This window comes from Ochlerotatus camptorhynchus, unplaced genomic scaffold, assembly GCF_037179485.1.
Source record: "Ochlerotatus camptorhynchus isolate MF236.1 unplaced genomic scaffold, CSIRO-AGI_Acam_v1.1 ptg000204l, whole genome shotgun sequence".
Classification (NCBI taxonomy): Eukaryota; Metazoa; Arthropoda; class Insecta; order Diptera; family Culicidae; genus Ochlerotatus; species Ochlerotatus camptorhynchus.
Genome location: NW_027040694.1, coordinates 840,132 through 857,324, shown reverse-complemented (window position 1 = coordinate 857,324; position 17,193 = coordinate 840,132). Strand labels below are relative to the sequence as shown.

Here is a 17,193-nt window from a genome sequence, read left to right as displayed (position 1 = left end):
TAAAAAAAAAAATCAAAGATTACAAACGATACTCCTTTAGCTCAGCCGGTAAACACGCAGCTACTAAGTAAGTCCATGCTGAAGGCGACTGAGAAAGTAGGATGGTACAGGCATAGAAAGCTCTCAATTAAAATGTGAAAGTACTTCAAAGAACACTAAGTTGAGAGCAGACAAATATCTAATATGCTATAAGCAATAAGCTTGAAATGCTATGTAGTAGTATACAAATGCTATTATTAGGCAATTAAAACAGTTTTTTTTGCCGCGGATTAGTATTTGAAGTCGTGGATTTCTTTTGAGAAATCGCGGATTTCGCGGATCCAATTTAGAAAATCTTGTAACAGCCCTGAACTTATCATCCTGAAGCATGGCCAGAATATCCAGAGAACATTATGCAGGTATTTGCTCAATTGAAGGTCTTTGGAATAATTGCATCTGTGGACTTCAGAAATGTTCAAAATGCTTCACTCAAACTCTGTGTATTTCACGAGTTTTGAAAACCTTTTTAAAAAATTTAGCAAACATCAGAAATATTCAATGATTGTCAGAACATCAGAAATATTCAATGATTGTCAGATATGATATGCAAACCGTTCAGAAGCTTATAGAACTGCTGAAGTCGATGTTTTGTGATTTTTTGAGTCCAAGTTTATGCCAGGATGGATTACAAAAAATGTTTTTGCACGTGAATTTTCTTTTCTTAGAAAAAAATGTGTTTTTACAGGGAAAATGTCGGCCAAACATGTTTACCCCAATACATTTTTATACAAAACATATTTTTTTTATCCCGTCTGAAACTATAACCTCATTATGGCTCATCAACACCGCCAAGCACTTCTCACTACACCAACTGAACGAGCAGAGAAAAGCAAAACCCGGCAACTTTACAGCTTTTATCGTGATTCTGCACATGTGAATCCATAGCGACGACGATGTATTGTGTGGTGGAAAATCATCATATTACTCCAGGGCATAAATAGTGGTTGTTTGAAAGCAGCAAAGTACCATATAGTTCTTTCTATTCCGGTTGCAGCATAGCGGTTGCGGAACGGAGTATCCTTCAAATCCTTTCCTTCATTCGTTGGTAATAGTGCTACTGCTGCTAAGCCGTGTTGTATGGAAAACAGTGACGCCGGTTTGGCCTGCAGGCCATCGATAACGTTGCAGATTTACTTGCTCTGCCGGTTTCATGATGGAATTATACGATCGCATCTTCTAAATCACACAAGTGTTCAAGAGCTCATTGATTTTTCATAACAATAACAATTCATTCGATTTAGACTAAGACTCAGTTCAAATGCCTCATTACCAAGCTATTTGATCCATTCTATCACCGTACACAGCTCCAATCGCACATAAGCACTTAATCCAGCTTTGGTTAGAAAAGAATGCCTACGTATTTATTTCCTGCATTTTGAACCCCTTGCGGCTTGGATTTTGCCATACTCTTGTTTATCCTGCTGTAACCATATATACCCGTTTTCCCTACTGCACAACATTTTCAAATGATGAGAGGATTCTTTGCATAGCTCTTGGTTCGGTTGGGGTGCCTTGCGGAGGAATCCCCACACTGGTTAATCCTCTTTAATTCAAAGTACAGTCCCGCCCCCTAGGAGCTAGTACTTTTTGCATTCGACTTACCGCGTATACTTGTCATTATATGGAAATTATCCACCCGACTGTGCTCTTTAACGGATTTGCATTATTCATCATTTTATCATAGCTCACTCCCATCCATAGCACGTGTCGTCGTCCGGATGGAGTAGCATGTTGATATATCAAGAGTGGTTCTTTTCACGGATTTAAAAAAGTCGCAAACAGTGCGAGCGGAGGGGGACTTGTTCCATTGTATGTTCAGTTTATTTTTCGTTTTTTGCCTAAATGCACCAACCTCCACCATTCGAGTGCCAGGTTGCTTTTCTGGTTTTCAAATAAAACCCACGTTATTATTTGACCTCTTTTCGTTTCTATTCATACCAGTGAGCGGCAAAAGCTGGTCCTATCCATTTTTTAACCCATACTTCCAGCGAATCTGAAATTTGGTAAATGTAAACATATAAAAAAATTACACATCTTAAATCATAACGTTGTTTCGAACTTACCTTTTTCTTTGTGCTCACTCGGATTGTGCGTTGGAAGTCAACCGCCGGTCAGCGCCCACAAAGAAACCAACCAAAGCCCGCACCAAGCAGCCAAAAGCGTCCAAGAAAGTGAAATTCATCAGTAAGTATAATGCCGTGATTGTTGTTGTTTTTTTCGTATTAGTTTATTTTCCTGATAACTGTTGTTTGTTTCAACTCAGCGAAATTAAAAGAACAAATTCCGATTAGATTCATCGATGATTGTCGATTTTTCTACAGATATGTAAGATGCTTCGTACGAAGCTGCAATCCAGCTCAATTCCCCACAAATACACTGAAGATTGGATCAAGGCATTGCAAAACAGAGGGATGCAAATTTTCTAATATACACTAATTCTAAATAAAAGGGCTGGATCACCAATTTGTTTTTTTTTGTTCAATAAAATTACTTTCAGGATTACGATATGAATTCCTATTCAGAATACAAAAAAAAAACATGATTTCCAGTACCCAATAATATTGAAATAATGTAAATTGAGAGAACTTTGAGATGGTTATCAGGCGGATAGTAACTCTCCGGATATCTGGATAGTGAAAATTTAAATTTGTTCGCCCTCTAACAGTTTTCATTTTTATTGTTCAAAATATTTGTCAAATAGTTTGTTTTTAGATGCCCATGTCACGTGATATGAAACTGTTGATCTGTTAATTTCCAAAATTTATCAAAATTTGAAAATCAAAATATCCGGATAATCCGGCCCCAGCACTACTAAATTTTAGTTTTGGGGCTCTATTCTACCATAATATTTCATGTTTTGTATACAACAATTATCTATTGATCCTATGAAAAAAATAACATTCACGTATCCAGGATCTTGATTTGCTTTTATTATTATTTATCTATGATAATTTGGACTCCTTGGACTCCTCCCTTGATTTTTTTTTTATTTCCCCAAGAATTTTTCATTTCTGAATTCTTCTAAAGTTATCTTGGGATTCTCTCTGATATTCTCTCAAAAATTGGCTCTAAATTCTCCAAGAATTCATTCCAGAAAATCTTTAATTCCCGAGAATTCAAATAAATATCTGTCTGTAGTTCCCATGGATTATTGCTCATTTCAATATAATCCTAGAATCAGAGTTTCTATAAAATTAACCGTCAGAATTCAATTCCCATAGAACGCTGCACAAAATTTCTTTGGATTATGCTGAGAATTTGAAAATTCTTGAAAATCCTCTATTTTCCTTAAAAATATCATCAGAACTCAATTTCCTTGAAATTCTGTTGATAATTATCTTCAGAATTCTTTTCTGAAATTCTGACCCTCAGAATTATAGTTCGCTGAAATTATTCTTGGAATTGTCTTAGAACTATCCTCAATTTTTTGTACTGTCATCTGAATTTGTTTTGAATTTTCCTCAGAATCCTCTTGATCCAGAAATTTCTTGAATTTTTCCTCCAAACTCCTTTGGAAATATTCTCAGAACACGATTCTCTTGCGGTTTTCCTCATAATACCTTTTAACTACCCTTAGACTTTCGATTTCCTTGAGATTCTTCTCGGAATTCCCTTGAAACTCTCCACAGAATTCCTCTAGGCATATCCTCAGAACTAGATTCCCTTACAATTTTCCTCATAATTCCTTTTTGACTAACAACAGAATTCGATTTCCTTGGAAATTCCCTTAGGAAAAACTCCCCCCAGAATTACCTTGCAATGATCCCAGAAATGTTTTGCAATTTTTTGCAAACTCTCCTCAGAGTTCATCAGGATTGGATTCTCTTAGAAACGGTCCACACAATTTCCATTTACATTGGGAATTTGAAATTTCTTCAGCATCCTCTATTCTCCTTGTAAATAACATCACAACTCAATTTCCTTGAAATTCTGCTGAGAATTATCTTCATCTTCAGAATTCTTTTTTAACAACCCTCCAGATTCTATTTCACTGAAATTATTCTTGGAATTGTCTTAGAACTATCCTCAAAATTATTTGTACTATCATCAGAATTTGTTTTGAATTTTCCTCTTGCTCCAGAAATTTCTTGAAATTTTCCTCCAAATTCCTTTCATATCCTCAGAACACGATTCCCTTTCATTTGTTCTCATAATACCTTTTTAACTACCCTCAGAATTAGATTTCCTTGAGATTCTTCTCAGAATTTCCTTGAAACTCTTCACAGTATTCTTTTTTTAATTGTCTTCAGAATTCCCTTCGAACTATCCTCAGATTCCCTCTGCTCCAGAAATGCCTCTCAGGCCATTTTAATTCGAAGTTAAAAGTGACGGATCGAAATTTATCGAACGACCCTGCTATCTGAGCGTCGAAAAGATCGATTTTGTCTGCTGACTTCCGGTCGATCTTCAACATAGGTATTTTCGAACATTAAAAATAGCTTTCGAAATGTCACTTTTTTCTTTGGAACTATCCTCGTTTAATGCCCCAAGAAATCTCCCTAGAATTCCTTTTAATGTATCTTCCAAATTCAAAATTTTCATCAAAATCCCTCTGGCATTTCTTTTAAAATAAATTCAAAATTCTATTGAAAACTCTCCTCTGAAAGAACCTGCAGTTTTCCTCACATTTTTCTTGGAATACTTCTGAAAATTAAATTTTCATTTTTCTTGAAAAATTTGAAATCAGAGGCGTCGCGTGCCTCATATGTTTACCTGTGCACCAAACTTTGTTCGTTATAGTTTACCACCACATACCTATTAGTTTATTTTTTTTTTTATTTTTCAATGCTCCATGAATTCGAGGGACATATTCTCAATTACTATATTAATCACTACCTAACGTAACATTTAAAGGGCCTATTATTATATTGTGTAAACAAAATTTGTATGGCCCTTTTTGCGCCAAACGAAGTAGGAGAAATTGCAACACTAAATAATTCTCGTTTGTATAACAAGGCTAACTCTTTCGACTGAAGTGTAATAAGGAATATCCGTCAAACTCTTCCGAGAACATTTTTTGATACAAAACAGTGTCTAAATCAAGAGTAAATTCATAAAGTCCCCTGGGTAACAAACTTGAATTAATCAACTCTTTATTCATCAGAATAACACTATCAGAATGAACCAGAGAAGCTCATAAGTTTTGACAGGCGCAACGCGCAACCATCGGTAATTGAGAGATTTACAACTGACAAGAGAGTGAGAGCGAACTTTTGCACTCTCTTTCTCCATTACTCTCTTTGCCTGCAATCAGTGCACAGCGAGAAATGCACGCTTTATGGGGTGTTTACATCTGTGCGGATTTACTCGCGCTAGTGTACTCCCCAACTAGCACGAATTTCAGTTGCACCTGAAATCCCATGCTGGTTGACGCTGATGCCATGTTTACATTATGCTGGCGAGCGTTTTTGCTAGCGGCTCATTATCGCTAGTGAACCAGCCTAAGTATAAACACCACATTAGGCACCTATACATCACAAATGTTCTTCTAATTTAAACTCACACACTCAATCCGGTCTGCAAGTATGATACACGTCCAAAACGTACCAGACTGCTGTTTCCGTGTTGCTCCCGTTTGACGCGTGACTGCTGAAAGTTTCAATTTCAATTAGTGGTGCAAACCACCATGTATTGTGGAAAATTTGTGGTATGTTTCAAGAGGCGATAGAAGGTCATCAGGCATTTAACCATTCACAAACTTGACACCCACCACCCAAAAAAGCTCGCTTTTAGGTGCACTATTTAACGAGTTTTGTCATGGTAGTGATATCGACATGCTTAGAAATCAATGCGTTAGGGATTAGGCATACCATCCAAACTGAATTTAATCCTTTTTGAATTAAACCAAGGTCGAAGATTTAATTGAACCACACTATAAAATATTGTATTCATGGTCACATGTGGTCTGGAGTAAGAAGTACAGCTATAATGTGACCATAAAATCTATAAAAATCTAAACGCATTTTGTTCATTTTGTCGTGCACAGGTTGCACATGTGGACGCGACGCCACTGTTTCCCTTGGGATTCTCCTTAAAATGCCCTGTGAGCTTTGCCGGCTTATTAAATCCTTGTTGTTGATAGTCAACATGGGTAAGTTAGAATTAAATCTGAAATATAATAAGTTAAGAATGGCACACAAAGCTTGTTGAGTTATGATCAAGGTTGAACAGATAAGAGGTCTTAAAAGTTAGGTCCAGAGGCCTTATTGTTCATCTACAGAAACCTAACGGGCTTTGTTTAATGGGCTTTCGGGTCAACTCCAGATAATTCCACAGTCCGTAAGCTTTAATTTCAAAGACCTTATATGAGGGGGTTAGAAGGAAAGGAGTGTAAGTGACTTTGATTAACTGAAAACACATTCCTTGATTCGTGTGCTATTCTGGATGCTAGATGAGAACCACCTTTATCAAACTATGTGGCAGAAATAGCGCAAAAGCTGTTTATAAAGCGGTGGCTATCAAAAGAGAAAGTCGATGAAGGGAATCGAGCAAAGTCACTATATCCAGAACCCATGTAGGTCAGCTTTAGATATCTGCAGAGACCTTCTGGGTTAACTTCAGACAGCTTATAGGTGAACTACGGATGGGTAATCCATGAAAAAACTGTATTAATTCCGAAATGTCTATTCTAGGCATCAATTCAAAACAAATTGTAAACAAAGCCAGTAGATCAAGTTCAGAGATACGTGAACTTCAAACGGCTTCAATGCTTAATCCAGAGGTCTCCTTGGGTCAGCTAGTTAGTACAAGGTCCTTCAAATCCAAGTCCAAAGCCATCCTAGATGGCCTCTTTTCCTGGTCCGGTCTAAGAATTTTTTGGGTTGGAAAATTTGTCGATTTTTCTGGGTAATACACAGCCAAAAATTAATTTTAATATCACATCGAAGTGTGTGTGGAGATTTTTAGTACTTCCTACCACCGGAACAGCGCCATCTCTTGTGGAAATGACGTGACGATATGATTAATTACTCTAAGGGTGCTTTAAGCTCGTCAAAACTCAGTCAGAGATTTTCAAGGGTAAGCTTTTAAGTCTTCATGTTAATTCAAAGGTTTTTAAAAGCAAGAAATGAGGACTTGAAAATGATAAAACACAAGTTCAGAGATCCTTAAGAGATATCCACGGTTCAAGGTGTTTTTAGGGGACTTCCGATAAATACAAACGAAAAGCCTAAAGATTTCTAGAGTTTTTTTTTACAACATGAAGAAGGGCAAATTTTGAACATGTTTAAGGAAAAGATTAGATCATATTTAAGGATTTAAGGTTCACAAATTTTAAAGGGGCAGTCGAGAGCAGACCAGAAAACTACTTCCTGACTGTTGTTTAGTTTAGTTTTTTTTTTTTTTTGTCAAACGCACAGACCCAGTTTAGGTGCTGGTCTTCAGGCAATTCCAGGAAACTTCTTATGCTAGCCTACAGGCACTTCAGTGCCTATAAGAGGCCTTCAAAAGTCAACTCATTTTAATTAGGTTGGACTTATAGGTAGGGTCTACGCAACAAAGGTCAGTAGCTTTTATTCAAATATAAAGAAAGATACAAGGATTATTAATTTCTATGTAATTCCACCACCCTATTTGCTTATCCTTGACAGGTACGCGTATTTCGTCTACAATGTGCAGACTTTTTCAGTGATTCGAATAGAGTATTAGTACAATACACTTAAGAAGTCTTCACATTGTAGATGAAATACGCGTATCTGTTAAGGATAAGCAAATAGGGTAGTAGAATTAAATGGAAATTACTAATCCTTGTCTCTTTCTTCATGCAGGTATTCTTCTAAGACGGCCACATTGATCAGGAGGTTTTATTCGCAACCCGCATAGAAAATAACAATAAGAAGTGTTTAACAACCTAGTCTTGTTATCATCCCAATCTTATGTGATATGGTTGCACAGTTGTAGCATTTCTGGCATTGATCATTTATAGTTCTCGTTTATTAGGGAAGTTCTTCAACGGAAAGATTAGATTTTTTCTGAAAAGGCAAACCAAGTTTCCTACAACTTTGTCTCAGACGTCATTTCGATAAGATGAGCCGTTTTCGTGCTATGATTTATTGAAAAGTATCGAAGACGCTATATTGAAAATTTAGGCGTATGCCAAAATGGCCGGCTTCCAGCACAAACTTGGTGTATTACCCCTAGCGAACAATAATGCAATGTTTCATGGAATTCTGAGCGGTAAAATCTAAAATTTGTTTATTTGTTTGTCTTGAACTGCTCAACAGCAATTCGTTTGTGGACTCGATATAAGGGGTTCGATTGCCTAAGTAGTGGCAACTGTTTTTGCTCACTGTTGCTTATTCACATGGACATATTGGACATGGACAAAAAAAATACAAAACCTTTTCATGAGAAAGTCAATTGTGGCCACCGAAATCAGTATCACTTTATGCAAGCAATGATTAATTGTCTTCAGAAAGGTATCAATGCCACTATTTTCGTACATCTAGGTTCTATTTGATTTTAGATATGTAATTGTTGATAACTCACCAACATACCTGCCCTGTGGCCAAATGTGTCTTCCTTGTGGCCAATCGTGTTAAAATCGGTTCTATCTACCACAATTTCTAAATTCAGACAATTTGACTATAAGAACATATACATTCAAATACAAAAAATATGATCAAATGCAGTTTGAAATCCGGGTCCAATTAGCACCTTGTTTGACACTTTTTTTATGTACCCACTCTGAAACGTCTAACTATGTAAAATGATTTTAATGTAGAAATGTAGATCTTCAGAAAAAGGTAAATTCAACCAAATACAAATCTTTTTTTTGCCCTTCTACTCATAAACTGCGAATTTCGATAAAACTTGCAAGGAGAAATTGTAGACCAAAAAATGTTGCAAATATTATACTTTGACGGGTTCCGAATAGACCTTGTATAGTCTTAAAGTGTGCCTAAATAGAAAAATTACTCACAGTTTGAGGTTTCATTTTATTGATCGAGAGTGTAGCTCACTGTGAACAAAAATCCGATGTAGTTAGCGCTATGCTCCGACATTACTCCGATTTTCAAATTCGAAGGCTCATTGCTCAACAATTGGCGATGATTCCCATTCGGTTGAAAATCGAAATACATAAATCACAGCACGTCCTCCGGAGAGCCAGAAAAATAACCCAACACGCCGTCTGAACATTGACAAACTTTTCGTAAAATTGTCTCGCAATCCGATGATTAAACGATTTCCTCCCTCCCCAAAATCGCAACTAAAGCCGACCCCTGCCGACCAAAATCGTGATCCATTTTCGACTCGAATAAAACCAATTGCCCTTCCTCCCCGTCTCGATATGGGTGATAATATTTGTTTTAGAATTATTTCAACATAAATCATCCACTGGACAGCATGGCGCTCGGTCGTCCGACCGGCATCAGATTTCCTCTCATCACAAAGCCATACCGTAGGCGTGCTCCACCACCAACGCAGCGAGGTCACGCGTACGTACTGGCTTTGGGATGAGTTGAAAGGACACAATCCGATTCTGTTTGATTTGGTTCCACGTGCGATGGTGACCAGTTGAGCCTACAAACAGAGGGAAATTTGAGGAAGAAGCTGTATGAAGTGAAACTTTTCTAGCACCACCCGTCGTGCCGATCCGGAGAACCGAGCGACAGCAATTAAATTAGAGCGGGAAATTTAATTTTCATAGCGACAAATCTAAATTGATCCCAAGGCGAAATGATGAGGTTTCTGCTGCTGACTGTTGCTACTGCGCCCGTTGTGCTGTTTGAGAGAGACGATGAAGGAACGGTTTGGCCGTTTAAGGTTTGGGCACTAACTGATCAACGGAACATCCTATAGTTGTAGTTGACTGCAGCACTATTGTGATTCGAAGTATGAAACCAGCCAATATAGCTGAACGACGATGGCAACGTCCTAAGTAAGTGGATGGGGAGACGGAATGGATTTAGCTATGGTCGATGGTTGTGAATGTGTTGATGCTGAGTAGGATAATCACTCGTTTGAGACTAGCAGGAATCATTAGCATGGTGCGGTGGACTCTTGGTGACTATATTGCATCATTGTCATCCGTTTGATTTAAAGTCTGCCTCTGTTTTCAGCACAAGACTTATTTTAGAGTCGTTTGATGGAAGAGACATTATCACAGTAGTGACAGTTTTAAAAACCAATGAAGTACACATCATCTCAGACAACACAGATAGAACCATAAACTTACCTCAAGTTAAGTTAAAAGTGCATACGTATTATTATTTAATCGTATACATTTAAATGAAAATTTCTTACATAAATTCAAGGATGTTTTGATACTTTCATACGATTTCTATTTTTATATTATATTGCATTACAAATTACATCAAGTAAAATCGGAAACCGTGTCAAACTGTTTTTTTTTATTACAGATTAAATCGTACTTTATATGATGTCAAACCAAATTATGTACCTATAAAGTAAATTCAAATGTGCACGTTAATGGCGTCCACTCTTGTACGTATAATCCATTCTTTGTTCACTCTGGCACGTATATACGATTTCTCTGTTGGTATGTATGTTCGTATATCATATCCGAATATACAGTGTCGTAGTAAGGGATTGGTACGCTGTTTTCCTGATTAATTAAATCAAGCGCCTGATTTCTAAATAGAGAGGTCGGTTATAATATTTAGATTTACAATATTTCTTCACGCCAGCGATCCTAGGAGTTAGTAAAGTCTTACATTTATCGCACGGATCCGACTCTAAAAAACGTCCCGCTATTTATACCCTTCGGTGTGTTGGAACACCCTCCAAAGATGCGCCCCTTTGTCAGTCAAAATCGGATTTCTTAGCAACACAATTAAAGACTGACAGAACATTTTCGTACAAAGAGCAGTCTCGTCTCGTTCACCGTGAAGTGACATCAGTAATAAGGGCCATAATTTAAGAATTTCTGTATTTACACCAAAAATTGGGATTTTTTTAAAGTATGCCATTTGATTACCTACATATGGCTTGAAACAAATAGTGTGATTCAAATCAAGTCGATAAACGGCACCGGTGGTGTAGTGGTAAGCGTGATTACCTCTCACCCCAGCAGGCCTGGGTTCAATCCCAGTCGGCGCCGCCGAGATGTTCTGAGGCATAACATTTCTGATCACGCCTTCCTTCGGATGGGAAGTAAAGCCGTTGGTCCCCGGTTCATGAGTTGATGGGTCGATAGGTAGGGTCCAGGTGTGGGAGCTGCCTTCCTGGCACGTCGGTAGCATTGGTGCTCAGCACGGAAAACAAGATCGACGGAAAAAACAAACCAAAGGAAAAAAAAAAAAAAAAATCAAGTCGATAGGTTGTACCGTTATCGAGGAATCGGTACAAACGTACCGTGTAAATTGCGACTCAGCGACACCTTGTTAAAAACTGTGACGCCAGGGAGGCAGCTCCCACATCTTTACCCTACCTATCCACACCGGCCACGTCCTTCGAACAGGTAGGAGTGGGGAAGGAATCTTAGAGTGATCTTTATTGTTTTAGGAACCGTGTTTACCTCTACGTCCCCACAAAGGTCACAGGATGGGAAATTTTGTTAGTACTTAGGGTTCGTTGGATCAAGATTAACATTGATAAGTGATGTGATCGTCTTTTTGATATAGTGTATTGGAAAAATCCACGCCATCAAAGAATTCCAGTTTTTATCCCTCAATATTCTAGGAAACTTCGCACAATTATTCGCTAGGAACAAGGCAAGGAACCAAGTTTGTGCTGGAATTTTGCCATTTTGACTGAACTTTTCACAATGGTGTATTTTATTTTTGACGTAGAACTACGTCTTTGTCGACTATACTGGGGTACAAATCAAAAAAATATGTGTGGTGAAATAGTGTTATAGTTACAAGCGTTCAAGTAACTTTGTCATTTATAGATGAAATTGAAATCCAAGTACGCCAATCGATAGGATATTACATAACGAATCTGCTGAAATAAATACTTTTCCAATTTTTAATCAAAAAGCTTTTGAAAAATGCGCAAATGATAATTTTATCACTGTTTCATGAACTAAACGTTTTCCCCAAACCCAGTCATCATAAACGAATACCACTTTGTCGCACATCATTCTGCTTGAACCTGAAAAGATATAAAACAGCGCTGCTTTCCTGACTCTGCTCATTGCTGAAAAGGCAACCAATCTTCTTCAAATTCCTAACATTTTTCCTGAGGAATCCGAGGTTACGGCTGACGAAATGTTGGCCTATATAAAATCATCTAAAAACATGAAGGCCCCAGGTTTCGACAACATCCTGAATCTGGAACTCAAACACTTGAGTTCCAGATTCTACAACCATCTGGCACTGATTTTTAATGAGTGCCTCAGACTTGGCTACTTCCCACGTGTTGGAAGTCAGCTAAAGTCATACCCATCCGGAAACCTGGGAAGGATTTGTCCTCTCCTTCAAGTTATCGACCAATCAGCCTTCTCTCAGGGTTATCAAAACTGTTCGAAAGAGCAGTGTACCACCGGCTCCTAACATCTGCCGATGAAATCAACCTGTTACTCGAGGAACAGTTTGGTTTTCGGAAAGGTCGTTCGACCGTCCACCAGCTGACTCGAGTAACAAACATTCTCAGACGGAACAAGTCTGTTTCGAAAACATCTGCCATGGCGTTGTTGGACGTTGAAAAAGCGTTCGACAATGTCTGGCATGATGGCCTGGTGTTTAAATTGCAGCAGTACGGTCTTCCAATCTTCCTAGTGAAGATAATAAACAACTATCTATCAGACAGGACGTTCCGAGTCTCTATGCATGGCATCACATCGGATGCTTTCAACATAAGTACCGGGGTTCCACAAGGAAGCATCCTTGGCCCCATCCTATTCAACCTGTTCACCTCCGATATGTCGGCTCTCCCTGATGGTGGATCGTTGTCTCTGTTCGCAGATGACACATCCATCATCTACAAGGGTAGGGTCATCTGAGCTCTGACTGCCAAACTTCAGAAAGGCCTGGACGTCGGAGAATAACAAGATCTGCCTGAACGGCACAGTGGTGGAATGGTCCAAAGAGGTCGTGTACCTCGGGCTAACACTAGACAGCAAGCTTCTTTTCAGGGAGCACGTTGACAAAACGAAAACCAAGTGCAACATCTTGATAAGATCGTTGTATCCACTTATCAACAGGAAGTCAACCCTGTCCCTGAAAAATAAGCTTGCTGTCTACAAACAAATCATCCTTCCTGTAATCGAGTACGGTATGCCAATCTGGGAGAGTTGCGCAAAATGCCATCACCTTAAACTCCAAAGGATCCAGAACAAGATCCTTAGGATGGTCCTAAACAGTCCCCCGCGGACTAGAAATTCTGAGATCCACCTCCTGGCTGGAATTCAGACATTAGAAGAACGGAGAGTATTCATCCTGGAAAGGTTCAGAGACACCTGTCTGAGATCAAATCATCAGACCATACGTGATCTAGCACATTAGGTTAAGTTATACTCGTAGTTAGGTAGGTTATCACTTTTTTTCAATTCAAATAAAATACATCCCCAAAGGGGTATTCTGTAAACTAGTTGGAAAACGCAAATATTAAATTAGAATATCAAATTAAACAAAGATGAAGAGCCAGGTAGGCTAATCAATTAAAAGGATAAATCAATGTACTACCATAATCAACAGAAATAAACATAATTTTACTACTACTACTGACTCTGCTCATTACCGCTTCGGACGGCGTCGCACTAAGTCCTGCAGCAAGCAGGACCAAGTCAGTGTCTAAAGGTAGATCACGGCGTGACCAATGCCACCACAATGAGGAATGATACTTGGAAAATTATGTATGTATGGCTTAATTAATGCATTAATGGCCCTTCGCTCATTTTCAACTTCTATTCAATTTTCATACTGCCGTACTCTAACGGAACTATCCACCTACTTTCATCTAAAGATCATTCTCTAGCTAATAAATTATCACACTAAAGCTTCATGTTAGCATTTCCAACCAACTCTGAAAATCGCTAACTTCGCGTATGAAGTAACATAAAAACACTTGGAATGTTTGAGAAGCTATTAAAAAGCGCACGAAAACGGCAAAAAGCAACACTGTGCGCTGTAGCGGCAGCTTGCCAAATCAGGCCAAAACTTTAAAGGTCCATTGCACGGAAGAATACGTTTTTTTTTTTTCAGGCACTCCTGGAATATCGGGGAACATTTGGGTTTTTTAACACTGTTTTGGATCGTTTACTCAAAATTACTTAACAAATACCATGTATACATTTCCCAGAAAGACTTTATTTTTGTTTTCTTAAACTTAGTCTCAGGCGTCATTTCGATCAGCAGTGAAGTTTTCGTACTATAATTTATTAAAAAATTACAAAGACGAAATTTTGAAAATGGCCGAATTTTCGTAAAAAAAAAGTTAATTACGAATGCTCGAAGCACGTTCTAAAACATACATGGGTCCTGCCGAAGACATCATTCCATTTGAATAGCTCCATGTCGTAAGGTTTTTGAAAGATCGCCGTTTATAATGGCTTGGTGTTATGTAAAGGGCTCGGTGGCCTAGTGTCGATCGTTTTTGCTTACTGAATAGAAGATCGTGGATTTTATCCCTGGACACATTACACCCATTCTGAGTTGATGGGTTTTCATCAAATTATCGTAAATATTATTCGTGCGAATTTCGAAAAACAAAGAGCAATGTCGAAACGATTTTATTTTACCCTCTCCGAATGCCATGAAACTTCGCATAATTGTTCACTAGAGGCAAACAACCAAGTTGTGCTGAATTTTAGCCATTTTGACTTTCGCTTACTTTTTAAAAATGTCGTTTTCGATATTTTTCAATAAATCATAGCACGAAAACAGTTCATCTAGTCGGAATGATGTTTGATACAATATTGTAGAAAACTGGATTGTCTTTTTAGAAAAAAATTACACAATAAGGGTTTTTTTTTAAACTTATGTTTGAATAAAATTTTATTCAAAATGCTAACTTTTCTGACCTTGGACACAATGGGCACTTTACAATTTACAAAAATCGTATAACTTTGTTTTTCACGCAACTCAAAAGCAAAAATATGAATTAACATAACGCATCCCTGATGGAATAGAAACAAAGTTCAATAGAATTCAAAACCAGGATATGTGTTGAGACCTCTACTAATAATGCTCGTGTTCATAGGTCGTCACCGCTTCATTTGTCAACGTTGTCGTTGAGAAACTTAATTCTTATCTGCCTTTTTCTATTATAATTAAATTCTTGTTCTTTTTAGGATGACAACGCGTTAACTCTAACTCTACTAATATTCTCTTTCTTTTCTTCCAGGTAAGTTTCCCATTCATCCTAATCCAGCTCATTCACATTATCCTGAACAGAGTAAGTACAATTCCCCACCGGCTTACGTAGCTCTGCGGAAGGAATAAACGCTTTTGAAAATCTCGCAATGCTTGGAAACCTGACAAAGTTGTTTGAAAAGTTCCAACGCAACCTTGATATCTTTCTTAGAAAAAAAAAGCAATCAAAGTAAATAAAATGCAAATCATGATTTGACGGATCATTTCAATTCACCTTGATGATTTGCGTATCGTAATACCACCAACAAGCAACGTAAATTCCAGGAAACGTCGACACCCGTTTTGCCGCATCAAACTGCAATTTACAGTACTCCCTTCATTTATGCGGTGGGTAGTATCGTCCACCCTCCACAATTTCTCGGATGTCCTTCAACCAATTACGCTGATTTTTTGTATGTGATTAGTGTCAACCATAAACTAGTTATCTACAGTAAATCAGCTAAATTGCACAGCAAAAAATAAATTGTAATATTCCATCCAAGAGGATGCACTACAATCATGTCGAAAATCTCATGTAATTTTTATGGCCCCAAAATAAACAAATGCAGTAAAAGCAGCGTAATGTCAGTTCATGTTCATATTTTTGACAGTTATTATTGATTGAAGTGCATTCACTTTCATGTGATATCAAAATTAATTTTTGCTGTGTGGTTAAAGGGCTGCCGAGTAATAGCGGTAGGTGGACGGCACCACCCTTCGCATAAATGGAGGTATAACTGTATTCAAGAAAGTGCGTTACAAACATCAATCTCATGTTCAACGTTCTAAATACACTGGAGAACCATTAATTTTATATATGTGCCACTGTAATTAGCATGCACCGTGCTCGATGCCATCCAACTGATAAAAAAAACTCCGTACTCCACAAACATAGAAATATCAAAGACAGGAATGGAAGCTAGAACCGAGTGGTCCTTACGTTCATGCATTGTCTGCCTTAGTCTACCCTTGAATGTACCGTACGAACAAAGGTACGATGACGACTACTTCCAGACCAGCTGGAGCTATAGTAGGCGCCAGTTTGTTAGCTCCATTATCCACTCGTCAACCACAAACCGCCCTCCCTCCCTCATTTTGTCACTATTAATGGATAGAAGCTCTGAGGGGGACCCTCGTTGACGCCTCGTTTGAATGGTCTAAAAAGTTTTGCAAGCATGTTTTTCGCATTCCTTGTATTTCCCCGAAACTAAATAACGACACCATCCAGTGCTAATAAATTGAAAATCATATATTTATAATGCAAAGGACCTTCAAAATGTGTGTGTGCCACGCGCACTGGTACACCGAAAGGTGGTGGTGGTGACGCTGCGTACCTACTTATGCCTCCAACCATTGTTTCTACGCACGTGGAAAAGGTTGCGTTATTTTTATACCAACGACGCAACCGACGACAATGACTGCCTCTGACTCTTTGATGAGGGAAATTTCGCACAACTGGTGGGGTCCCATAAAAAGGTAAAATGGAAAATCGATGCCAGCCCCCAGGTTATAGGAGTAACGGCAGGCTGTTTTCGTGACGCGAAGGAAGCAAAATGGAAAGATTTCAGTTCAGGAAAGGTTCTCGGCTGTTCTGTTTGTAGTGAAGTGGTGGAATGAAAAAAATAATAAAAAATGCCGGTGTTTATCAGACGAGATAATTTCCACCTAACTAGATTTGGGAGGGATAATCGAGAGCAAGTCGAACGAGACATGAGAAAGTGGAGGTGGTGTGGTTGGGACTTACGGAAAAAATGTTTTGGGTGAAGCTCTGTTGCTGGGATGAAATTGACGCTAAAATTTCTCATTTGTCTAAGGATTGTAGTCTAGACGGGAATGGAAAACAATCAGCAGAAAAAGAGAGTCGTTATGTTTGTACAGATAAGCAGCAAAATAGTCA

At 38.2% G+C, this 17,193-nt stretch overlaps 1 protein-coding gene across 2 annotated transcripts in view; it reads left to right on the top strand.

Annotated features, from left to right (window-relative positions):
• stai (stathmin) overlaps window positions 1-17,193 on the top strand; it is a 151,653-nt gene that overhangs the window by 52,360 nt on the left and 82,100 nt on the right. Inside the window, exon 2 of one of the 2 annotated variants that reach the window (XM_065224095.1) lies at window positions 2,140-2,223. The exons of the other annotated variant lie outside the window; for it this stretch is intronic. Within the exon in view, the coding sequence (XP_065080167.1) occupies window positions 2,140-2,223 (84 nt within the window). The remainder of the gene's footprint in view (window positions 1-2,139; window positions 2,224-17,193) is intronic. 2 annotated transcript variants of the gene reach the window in all.